The following is a 12,708-nucleotide window of genomic DNA, read 5'->3' on the forward strand; positions in this document are numbered from 1 at the left end:
ACTGCGTGGCCAAGCACGACTCCAACACCATCATTAAGTTTGCTGATGACACAACAGCGGTAGGCCTGATCAACGACAACGATGAGACAGCCTATAGGGAGGAGGTCAGAGACCTGGCAGTGAGGTGCCAGGACAACAACCTCTCCCTCAATGTGAGCAAGACAAAGGAGCTGATCGTGGACTACAGGAAAAGGTGGGCCGAACAGGCCCCCATTAACATCGACGGGGCTGCAGTGGAGCGGGTCAATAGTTTCAAGTTCCTTGGTGTCCACATCACCAACAAACTATCATGGTCCAAATACACCAAGAAAGTCGTGAAGAGGGCACGACAACACCTTTTCCCCCTCAGGAAACTGAAAAGATTTAGCATGGGTCCCCAGATCCTCAAAAAGTTCTACAGCTGCACCATCGAGAGCATCCTGACCGGTTGCATCACCGCCTGGTATGGCAACTGCTCGGCTACAGAGGGTAGTGCGTACGGCCCAGTACATCACTGGGGCCAAGCTTCCTGCCATCCAGGACCTATATACTAGGTGGTGTCAAAAAATTGTCAAAGACTCTAGTCACCCAAGTCATAGACTGTTCTCTTTGCTACCGCACGGCAAGCGGTACCGGAGTGCCAAGTCTAGGTCCAAAAGGCTCCTTAACAGCTTCAACCCCCAAGCCATAAGACTGCTGAACAATTAATCAAATGGCCACCCGGACTATTTACATTGACACCCCCAGCTGCTACTCGCTGTTTATTATCTATGCTCAGTCACATTACCCCTACCTACATGTACAAATTACCTCGACTAACCTGTACCCCCGCACATTGACTCGGTACCGGTACCCCCTGTATATAGCCTCGTTATTATTTTATTGTATTACTTTTTATTAGATTTTTTACTTTAGTTTATTTAGTAAATATTTTCTTAACTCTATTTCTTGAACTGCATTGTTGGTAAGTAAGCATTTCACGGTAAGGTGTGACACCTGTTGTATTCGGCGCATATGACAAACAAAATTTGATTTGATTTGATATGTGTACATTTAAGGGCCAGCCGTGCTGCCCTGTTCTGGGCCAGTTGTAATTTTCCTAAGTCCCTCTTGGTGGCACCTGACCACACGACTGGGCAGTAGTCCAGGTGCGACAAAACTAGGGCCTGTAGGACCTGCCTTTTTGATATTGTTGTTAAGAAGGTAGAGCAGCGCTTTATTATGGACAGACCTCTCCCCATTTTAGCTACTGTTGCATCAATATGTTTTCACCATAACAGTTTACAATCCAGGGTTACTCCAAGCAGTTTAGTCTCCTCAACGTATCAATTTCCACATTGTTAATTACAAGATTTAGTTGAGGTTTAGGGTTTCTGAAATATTTAGGACAAACTTATTTCTTGTCACCCATTCTCAAACTGACTGCATTTCTCTGTTTAGTGTTGCAGTGATTTCACTCACTGTAGTAGCTGACGTGTATAGTGTTGAGTCATCCACATACATAGACACACGGGCTTGGTCATTAGTAAAGATTGAAAAAAGTAAGGGGCCTAGACAGCTGCCCTAGGGAATGCCTGGTTCTACCTGGATAATGTTGGAGAGGCTACCATTAAAGAACACCCTCTGTGTTCTTTTAGACAGCTAACTCTCAATCCACAATATAGCAGGGGGTGTAAAGCCATAAAATATACGTTTTCACAGCAGCATACTATTATATTGATAATGTCAAAAGTCCCACTGAAGTCTTACAAAACAGGTCCAACAAGCTTTTAATTATCAATTTCTCTCAGCCAATCACCAGTCATTTGTGTATGTGCCGTGCATGTTGAACGCCCTTCACTATAAGCGTGCTAAAAGTCTGTTCATTTTTTTACTGTAAAACAACATTGTATCTGGTCAAACACAATTTTTTCCAAAAGTTTACTTTTGATAACAGGCTGATTGGTCGGCTATTTGAGCCAGTAAATGGTGCTTTATTATTGTTGGGTAGCGGAATGACTTTCCTTCCCTCCAGGCCTGAGGGCACACCGTTTCTGTAAGCTTAGATTGAGTAGATGGCAAATAGGAGTGACAATATCGTCCTCTATCATCCTCAGTAATTTTCAATCCAAGTTGCCAGACCCAGGTGGCTTGTCATTGTTGATAGACAACAATATTTTCTTCACCTCTTCCACACTCACTTTACGGAATTCAAAATTACAATGCTTGTCTTTCATAATTTGGTCTGTTATACTTGGATGTGTAGGTTCAGCGTTGTTGCTGGCATGTCATGCCTAAGTTTGCTTATCTTGCCAATAAAAAAATAATTAAAGTATACTGCACACAAATATAAACGTAACATGCAACAATTTCAAAGATTTTACTGAGGTACAGTTCATATAAGGACCTTAATCTATGTATTTCACATGACTGGGAATACAGATATGCATCCATTGGTTCCAGATACCTTAAAAAGGTAGGGGCGTGGACCAGTATCTGGTGTGATCACCATTTGCCTCATGCAATGCGACACATCTCATATGCATAGAGTTGATCAGGCTGTTGATTGTGGCCTGTGGAATATTGTCCCACTCCTCTTCAATGGCTGTGCGAAGTTGCTGGATATTGACGGGAACTGGAACACACTGTAGTATACGTTGATCCAGAGCATCCTAAACATGCTCAATGGGTTACTTGTCTGCTGAGTATGCAGACCATGGAAGAACTGGAACATCTTCAGCTTCCAGGTGTTGTGTACAGATCCTTGCGTCATGGGGCCGTGCATTATCATGCTGAAACAGGAGGTGATGGCGGTGGATGAATGGCACGACAATGGGCATCAGGATCTTGTCACGGTATCGCTTTGCATTCAAATTGTCATCGATAAAATGCAGTTGTGTTCGCTGTCTGTAGCTTATGCCTGCCCATACCATAACCCCACCGCCACCATGGGAAGCACTCTGTTCACGACAATAACATCAGCAAACCGCTCGCTCACACGACGCCATACACGTGGTCTGTGGTTGTGAGGCCGATTGGACGTACTGCCAAATTCTCTAACACCACGTTGGAGGCTGCTTACAGTGAGGGAAAAAAGTATTTATATAATAATGGGCAAATATTGTACAATCTAGGTGTGCAAAGCACTTAGAGACTTACCCAGAATGACTCACAGCTGTAATCGCTGCCAAAAGTGATTCTATCATGTATTGACTCAGGTGTGAATACTTACAGTGAGGGAAAAAAGTATTTGATCCCCTGCTGATTTTGTACGTTTGCCCACTGACAACGACATGATCAGTCTATAATTTTAATGGTAGGTTTATTTGAATAGTGAGAGACAGAATAACAACAAAAAAATCCAGAAAAACGCATGTCAAAAATGTTATAAATTGATTTGCATTTTAATGAGGGAAATAAGTATTTGACCCCTCTGCAAAACATGACATAGTACTTGATGGCAAAACCCTTGTTGGCAATCACAGAGGTCAGACGTTTCTTGTAGTTGGCCACCAGGTTTGCACACATCTCAGGAGGCATTTTGTCCCACTCCTCTTTGCAGATCTTCTCCAAGTCATTAAGGTTTCGAGGCTGACGTTTGGCAACTCGAACCTTCAGCTCCCTCCACAGATTTTCTATGGGATTAAGGTCTGGAGACTGGCTAGGCCACTCCAGGACCTTAATGTGCTTCTTCTTGAGCCACTCCTTTGTTGCCTTGGCCGTGTGTTTTGGGTCATTGTCATGCTGGAATACCCATCCACGACCCATTTTCAATGCCCTGGCTGAGGGAAGGAGGTTATCACCCAAGATTTGACGGTACATGGCCCCGTCCATCGTCCCTTTGATGCGGTGAAGTTGTCCTGTCCCCTTAGTAGAAAAACACCCCCAAAGCATAATGTTTCCACCTCCATGTTTGACAGTGGGGATGGTGTTCTTGGGGTCATAGGCAGCATTCCTCCTCCTCCAAACATGGCGAGTTGAGTTGATGCCAAAGAGCTCGATTTTGGTCTCATCTGACCACAACACTTTCACCCTGTTCTCCTCTGAATCATTCAGATGTTCATTGGCAAACTTCAGACGGGCCTGTATATGTGCTTTCTTGAGCAGGGGGACCTTGCGGGCGCTGCAACATTTCAGTCCTTTACGGCGTAGTGTGTTACCAATTGTTTTCTTGGTGACTATGGTCCCAGCTGCCTTGAGATCATTGACAAGATCCTCCCGTGTAGTTCTGGGCTGATTCCTCACCGTTCTCATGATCATAGCAACTCCACAAGGTGAGATCTTGCATGGAGCCCCAAGCCGAGGGAGATTGACAGTTATTTTGTGTTTCTTCCATTTGCGAATAATCGCACCAACTGTTGTCACCTTCTCACCAAGCTGCTTGGCGATGGTCTTGTAGCCCATTCCAGCCTTGTGTAGGTCTACAATCTTGTCCCTGACATCCTTGGAGAGCTCTTTGGTCTTGGCCATGGTGGAGAGTTTGGAATCTGATTGATTGCTTCTGTGGACAGGTGTCTTTTATACCCTTTAAGAGTGTGCTCCTAATCTCAGCTCGTTACCTGTATAAAAGACACCTGGGAGCCAGAAGTCTTTCTGATTGAGAGGGGGTCAAATACTTCTTTCCCTCATTAAAATGCAAACCAATTTATAACATTTTTGACATGCATTTTTCTGGATTTTTTTGTTGTTATTCTGTCTCTCACTGTTCAAATAACCCTACCATAAAAATTATAGGCTGATCATTTCTTTGTCAGTGGGCAAACATACAAAATCAGCAGGGGATCAAATACTTATTTCCCTCACTGTATGGTAGAAAAATAACATTAAATTCTCTGGCAACAGCTCTGGTGGACATTCCTTCAGTCAGCATGCCAATTGCACGCTCCCTCAAAACTTGAGACATCTGTGGCATTGTGTTGTGTGACAAAACTGCACATTTTAGAATGGCCTTTTATTGTCCCCAGCACAAGGTGCACCTGTGTAATGATTATGCTGTTTAATCAGCTTCTTGATATGCCACACCTGTCAGGTGGATGAATTATCTTGGCAAAGGAGAAATGCTCACAAACCGGGATGTAAACAAAATTTGTGCACAGCATTTGAGAGAAATAAGCTTTTGGTGCATATGGAACATTTCTGGGATCTTTTATTTCAGCTCATTAAACATTGGACCAACACTTTACATGTTGCGTTTATATTTTTGTTCAGTGTTGTTGCTAATATCAGTGGGTTTTGTGATGAAGGAGACATCTGATTCAATGAATAATGGACCTGAGTTTGCGTTTTTGCCCAAGATTTCATTTAAGGTGCTTCAAAGCTTTTTACTATCATTCTTTATCCTTGTTTCACAGTATAGTTTCTTCTTATAGTTTAGTCACATGATTTCTCAATTTGCAGTAGGTTTGCCAATCAGTTATGCAGCAAGTAAGTTTGCCATTCCTCCCTCTCAACCATAAAATGTTTCAATTGCTCATCAATCCACAGGGATTTAACAGTTTTTACAGTCACTTTCTTAATAAGTGGAAGCTTATTAGTAACTGGAGTAAGCAATTTCATAAATGTGTCAAGGTCAGCGTCTGGTTGCTCCTCATTACACACCACAAACCAGCAAATATTCTTTACGTCATCAACATAGGAATCACTACAAAACCTCTTGTAGGACCTCTTATACACAATATTAGGTCAAGCCTTTGGAACTTTGGTTTTTCTTGATATGGCTACCATATTGTGATCTGGCTATAGTTTGAAGCTTTTTCTTGAGTGGGCAGCTTGATGAAAGCCAGTCAATATTTAGGTCACCCAGAAAATATACCTCTCTGTTGAAATCACATACATTTTCAAGCATTTCACACATATTATCCAGATACTGACTGTTAGCACTTGGTGGTCTATAGCAGCTTCCCACAAGAATGGGCTGTAGCCATATTACTTCAACAGTATTTGACATGAGATCCTCTCTTAGCTTTACTGGAAGGACGCCTGTATCTTTGTAGTGACTGGGTGTATTGATACACCATCCAAAGTGTAATTAATAACTTCACCATGCTCAAAGGGATATTCAATGTCTGCTTTTTTTTTTTACCCATCTACCAATAGGTGTCCTTCTTTGTGAGGCATTGGAAAACCTCCCTGGTCTTTGTGGTTGAATCTGTGCTTGAAATTCACTGCTCGACTGAGGGACCTTACAGATAACTATATGTGTGGGCTACAGAGATGGGGTAATCATTCAAAAATCATGTTAACCGCTATTATTGCACACAGTGTCAGTCCATGCAACTTATTATGTGACTTGTTAAGCACATTTTTATGTATTTAGGCTTGCCATAACAAAGGGGTTGAATACTTATTGACTCAAGACATTTCAGCTTTTAATTTTTAATGAATTTGTAAACATTTCTTAAAACAAAATTTTACTTTCACATTGTGGGGTATTGTGTGTAGATCAATGGCACAAAATGCTACTGATTATCAGTGTAGAAAGCATATCCCATGTTAATAACTTTTGGGAAAAGGAGTTCTCTCCATGTTTGCATCCATAATTCAAGATGGACTGGTGTCTCCGGTGTACTGAAGAGTGAATTCTCAGACCTAAATGAATAAAAGGTTGGACCACTGGGACACACACTGCCTATATTCCTTAAAATTGAATACATAATTTGAGCACCTCTCTTTTAAAATGAAATATAGAATAGGAGGCCTAGTGCAATGCCTAATTACATTGTGTTTTTCATATGATGCATTCTTAATGAAACCCCCTCTACTCTCTGTGCCTGGAAAGATTGCAGGGTTCTAGATGCTAGCTAACTACAAGACAGGCTCAAACCTTCTCAGGGAGAATATACTGATGAAAACAGGGATGGGTTGTGACAGTAACTGTGGTTCTGCAAATATTAAAAGAGATTGTGAATTTGAAACATACCTCTGTGTGAGGCTGCGATGAGTGCTGGAGGTGCTATAGGCGGTTGTTAATGGTTCGTCTTACTGCTATATTCTGCTTCACCCTTCAAGCAAATCAGACATTTATTACACAGAAACAAACTTTGTTTTGTTCTCTGGTATACATATGTTCCGCAGACCAGAACATTTTATGAATCCAACATACATTCTGAGTTAAAACGTCATGGATAAGGGATTTAATATGTATAGCTAGCTGCATTCTCTTTACTCATGCAAGGTGGCACTCAAAAATAACAGGAGTGTTTGGAATATGAATGTATTGGGACTTACTAAATCTAACCTGTATAGATTGAGCCTGTGCGTTGTCACTGCAAATAAGATAATTGTGCAATTAAGATATAATAAGATATAATTACTGATAGTTCAATGATAATTAGTTCATTTCACGGAAACTCTAATGTCAAATGCATGTCATGTCACTGCCGTTTAGTTGGATATTTGGTTGAGATAGCTAAGTACATGTCATTATTATTCAGTCAGTCACTTGAGAAACGAAGAACCCAGTAACATAACACATTACCTGTATAACACATTAGGACACTTTCACTTTCCATCATTTGCAGTAAAAGTAATAGCATCACATTAATGTGCAGAAATCACTTTATTAGGTGGTCCTCTGTAGCTCAGCTGGTAGAGCACGGCGCTTGTAACGCCAAGGTAGTGGGTTCGATCCCCGGGACCACCCATACTCAAAAAAAAATAATGTATGCACGCATGACTGTAAGTCGCTTTGGATAAAAGCGTCTGCTAAATGGCATATTATTATTATTATATTATTATTATTATGAGTACTTAATTATGGTAATTGTAGCATGATGTATCGGGCCCAGACTAGCATTTTAATGTTAAAGCTAACTCTGGTGAAGTTCAAATTGGTATGACTCATCATTTCACATAATCCATATTTGTATACACCCACCATCTATCAAGGGAGGAAATTACCACTCAATCTAAGCTCTCAAATAATTCCATTTAGAATTCATACTCTGAATACCTGATGCTTGGACTTGTTTAAACCCCTAAAACAACTGCTGGTTAACACACCAGGCCTACAGATATAAGTTATTCAATATATTTACCATCAAGTTGTGTACAGGAAATATGAGCAGCTACATCAGATATGATTACCTTCATCCTGGCATTCTGTGACAGTTAACCTTTGCACTAACATTTGTATTTGAATATCAGGAGCTAATGCATTCTCCCCCGTATCCCCTGTAGAACACGCTCAGGGCATGTCTGTCATTGGAAGGATACAGTAGCTAGGCCCCTGCTCTCAATGTGAATCCCCATCAATCTAGTTGAATCAGGTTAGGGCGACATCCCTCCTCCTGTGTGCTGACAGAAGGCATCAGCAGAAAAGAGCAGCTCCCCTGTTTCTGATGGCTGTAATAACTAGCACTGATCAGGAGGCTGCTGGAGAGGAACTAGCCTGACCAGCCAAGCTGCACAGTTCTTGGGCTGTGTCCAAAATGGCACCCTATTCATTATATAGTGTACTACTTTTAACAAGACCCTTATGCGCTCACTACAATATATAGTGAATATGGTGCAATATCCGACACAGCCTTTGTCTGTGCTGCTGCTGGCAAATAGAAAATAATCAGTCCTGGAGTAATTAGGGAGACAGGTGAATGGATGCCATTGTTTTATTGTACTCCCGTTGCAGGTGACTGTCTATGCTTAGATGGCTACATGAAGGACCCTGTCCACAAGCATCTCTGTATTCGTAACGAGTGGGGTCCAAATCAAGGGTAAGTGACAATATGGCCTCTAATGGTCCTGCGTGCTAAATCAAATATTAACATGGCGGCTCTTAGTTAAAATGCTTTATTACACAGCAGAAATGTGAACACTAAGTTGGGTCTAACATGAAATGTGGAGTGCAAGCAGATGGATGTTTTAAAATCCTTCTCAGAATTCTAGAATGCTTCCCACTTTTATTACCAATATACATCACTTTAAAATAATTTGCCTGCTGCTACAGTATAGGGCCTTCGCAGTTCTGATGTTAGAAATATGTTTTTTTCACTATACATCTGAATTGTGTCACACATTTCTCATCCTCCCTTATCTCCCTCCCTCCCCAAGTGATTTCCATTTCTCCCATGCAGTCAGTCTTTGACAGGGAAAGCATACAGGCACAACTTAAATGTTTAATGACTGACCCCTCTGGTATGAGGCCGTTATCAGGTTTTAGCTGCTCTTTTGCCAATAGTAACAGCTTACTCAGAGAGGCAGCAGCTCCTTGTCACATTTTCTCTCACACTGTAGCAGATTCAAGTCCCCAAGCTGCCTGTGTTTATTAATCTCCATCATTCTTCCCCTCTCCTCTCCCAGCTCTGGTAAATAGACACACTCCTAAGTCACATCCCATGTCAGGCAACTGAGGAACATATTTTTTTATCAGTGTGTTTACCCACAACATCTGTCATAGCGCTACTTTTGATCTGCCACATTTTTGGGATTGGTTGAAATGTTTTTGGGAGATGGGGTGCTGAAAAGAGGCCATATTTTATTTTATGTTTGAGCTGAAAAAAATAAATAAAAATGTAATGGACAACTAAAGAAAAACAGAAACTATGCTTGTGTATTCAGGGTCGGTTCCAGGCATAAGCAACATAAGCGGTCGCTTCGGAACTCAGTCGGGGTCTCAACTTACCATTGAGAGTCAGAATAGTAGAATACACCAGGTGCAATTTCGAAATTTGGTTGTGCATCAGCAGTTTTTCTTTTGTTATGTCAGTCACTGACAGTCACTCAAATAGCCATGTCAGCTAACAATTTTTAGATTGGTAGTTAGTCTAGCCAGCTATCTAAATTGTAGTATTCATGGCCAAATACCGACCCGGCACGCAGGGCATGTGCCCAGGGGCCCTGACCTCCAGGGGACCCCCACTCAGATATCATATTAACATGGCATAAGTCATTACAAAACGAGTAGAATTGCATAATTTATTTTATCAAATTGCAACGTTTTCTCTCCGCCCCATGGCAAAATGTATAGAATTGCAGAAAACGTGTTTTAACGGTCCAATGCAACCATTTTTATCTCAATGTCAAATAATTTCTGGTAACAATTAAGTAAGTACCTTACTGTGATTGTTTTAAATCAAAATTGTAAAGAGCAAAGAGCAATTTCTCAAGCAATAATTTTGCTAGAACTGTCTGAGAGTGGTCTGAGTGGGGAGTGAAAAACTGAAAATTAGGTTTTTTACCGCATGGTAATATCACCATGGAAGTCCAAAACTCCATCCCACCAAAACAAGCTGAAATATCAGGCGGTCTTTTCAAACAGTTCTTACACTAAAAGGGCATTATCATCATGTTCACAATTTCACAGTATTATTCCAACCTCATAGTGTGGAAATGTATATAAAACACAGGGAAAATCATGTTTTTGACTGCACTGGACCTTTAAAACTGCAACATTTTCTCTACTCCCCATGGCAAAATGTGTAGAATTGCAGGAAAAGAGGGGGACCACTAAAATGTTTTGCAGTGAGGTGGAGGGGCCCCCCAACCAAATCTCGATTAGGGCCCCCAAAAGGCTAGAGCCGGCCCTGTGTGTATTGCAGTGTAACATGTTGTGATTACTCATTGTACTTAAAGTAGTAAAACATGTTTCTTTATTTAAATCAGTCATTTCCTTCTTGTCTAGGAAATCAGGTAACTGGTTTTGACTGAATATAAGTCTTACTCTCTCCTATCTCTTATTTGTCACCAGACCCTGGCCTTACACAATTTTCCAGCGTGGTTTTGATCTGGTGATGGGAGAACAACCATCTGATCGCATTTTCAGGTAAGATAACTCACGGTAAACACCTATTCATCTGAACACATTTTTACCAATGACCTTCCACTGGCATTAAACAAAGCATGTATGCTGACGATTCAACCATATACGCATCAGCAACCACAGCTAATGAAGTCACTGAAACCCTTTAACAAAGAGTTGCAGTCTGTTTTGGAATGGGTGGCCAGTAATAAACTGGTACTGAACATCTTTAAAACTAAGAGCATTGTATTTGGTACAAATCATTCCCTAAGTTCTAGACCTCATCTGAATCTGGTAATGAATGGTGTGGCTGTTGAACAAGTTCAGGAGACTAAATTACTTGGTGTTACCTTAGACTGTAAACTGTCATGGCCAAAACATATAGATTTAATGGTTGTAAAGATGGGGAGAGGTCTGTCCGTAATAAAGAGATGGTCTGCTTTTTTGACACCACACTCCACAAAGCAAGTCCTGCAGGCTCTAGTTTTATCTTATCTTGATTTTTGTCCAGTCATATGGTCAAGTGCTGCAAAGAAAGACCTAGTTAAGCTGCAGCTGGCCCAGAACAGAGCTGCATGTCTTGCTCTTCATTGTAATCAGAGAGCTAATATTAATAATATACATGCCAGTCTCTCTTGGGTAAGTTGAGGAAAGACTGACTGTGTCACTTCTTGTTTTTATAAGAAACATGAATGTGTTGGAAATTCCGAATAGTTTTCATAGTCAACTTACACACAGCAATGACACACACACTTACCCCACCAGACATGCCACCAGGGGTCTTTTCACAGTACCCAGGTCCAGAACAAATTCAAGTAAACGTACAGTATTATACAGAGCATGAGTGCATGGAACTCCCTTCCATCTTATATAGCGCAAGTGAACAGCAAACCTGGTTTCCAAAAACTAATAAAGCAACACCTCACGACACCATTGTAAAAATTTTTAACCTTTATTTAACTAGGCAAGTCAGTTAAGAACAAATTCTTACACCGGCCAAACCCGGACGACGCTGGGCCAATTGTGCTCCGTCCTATGGGACTGCCATAGTCCCCATGTGACTTACTTGTTGTGTGTATGTACTGACATGTATGTGTAACTGATAGATGCACACACACACACACACTACATGTTCACGTTTTTAAATGTATGTAAATTGTAAAGTATTCTGTCTGTAATGTATTTTTTGTTATGTGTCGGACCCCTGTAAGACTAGTTGTCGCCATTGGCGTCAGCTAATGGGGATCCTAATAAATCAAATAAAAAATAAGCAACCCTTTTTAAAACAGCATGAAATTATCTTTAGAATGAATATTTCTGAGTTGTAATATGACATTGACCCATTGGAAGGCTGTAACTTTTTTTACAATGTGAAAACGTTTTTTATCATTTCATTATGGCTGAGACAAGTTTTTGGATATGGCAGATTGTCACTTTTGAAGATGGTATAGAAAGAAGTGAGAGCTTATCGAGTAGATTTTACACTAAGAAAAAAAGAGTGTGTTCCTATTCTCTCCAACACCTTTCAGGACAGTTTTTTAAATATTATGTTCCATGAGAAAACACAAAAGTTCCAATCGTATCTTAGTTGAAGCTGAGTTATGTTGTTTTGCTTTGTTTTATTTTGTATATTTTTTGGGGTTGTACTTTTTACCCCTTTTTCATGATATCCAATTGGTAGTTAAAGTCTTGTCCCATCGCTGCAACTCCCGTACGGACTCGGGAGAGGTGAAGGTCAAGAGCCATGCGTCCTCCGAAACACAACCCCGCCAAGCCGCACTGCTTCTTGACACACTGCTTGCTTAACCCGGAATGTGTCGGAGGAAACACAATACAGCTGGCGACCGAAGTCAGCGTGCATGCGCCCAGCCCGACACAAGGAGTTGTTAGAGCACGATGGGACAAGGACATCCCAGCCGGCCAAATCCACCCCTAACCCGGACGATGCTGGGCCAATTGTGCGCCACCTCATGGGTCTCCCGGTCACGGCCGGCTGCAACACAGTCCGGGATCAA

The 12,708-nt window shown here is 41.3% G+C and overlaps 1 protein-coding gene across 9 annotated transcripts in view; it reads left to right on the top strand.

Moving 5' to 3' along the window:
* LOC121535208 (astrotactin-1) overlaps positions 1 to 12,708 on the top strand; it is a 304,191-nt gene that overhangs the window by 101,010 nt on the left and 190,473 nt on the right. For all 9 annotated transcript variants that reach the window (XM_041842034.1, XM_041842037.1, XM_041842035.1 and 6 more), the window contains 2 exons: positions 8,585 to 8,669; positions 10,643 to 10,717. In XM_041842034.1, the coding sequence (XP_041697968.1) occupies positions 8,585 to 8,669; positions 10,643 to 10,717 (160 nt within the window). The remainder of the gene's footprint in view (positions 1 to 8,584; positions 8,670 to 10,642; positions 10,718 to 12,708) is intronic.

The sequence above is a fragment of the Coregonus clupeaformis genome, chromosome 21, assembly GCF_020615455.1.
Source record: "Coregonus clupeaformis isolate EN_2021a chromosome 21, ASM2061545v1, whole genome shotgun sequence".
NCBI classification, from domain to species: Eukaryota; Metazoa; Chordata; class Actinopteri; order Salmoniformes; family Salmonidae; genus Coregonus; species Coregonus clupeaformis.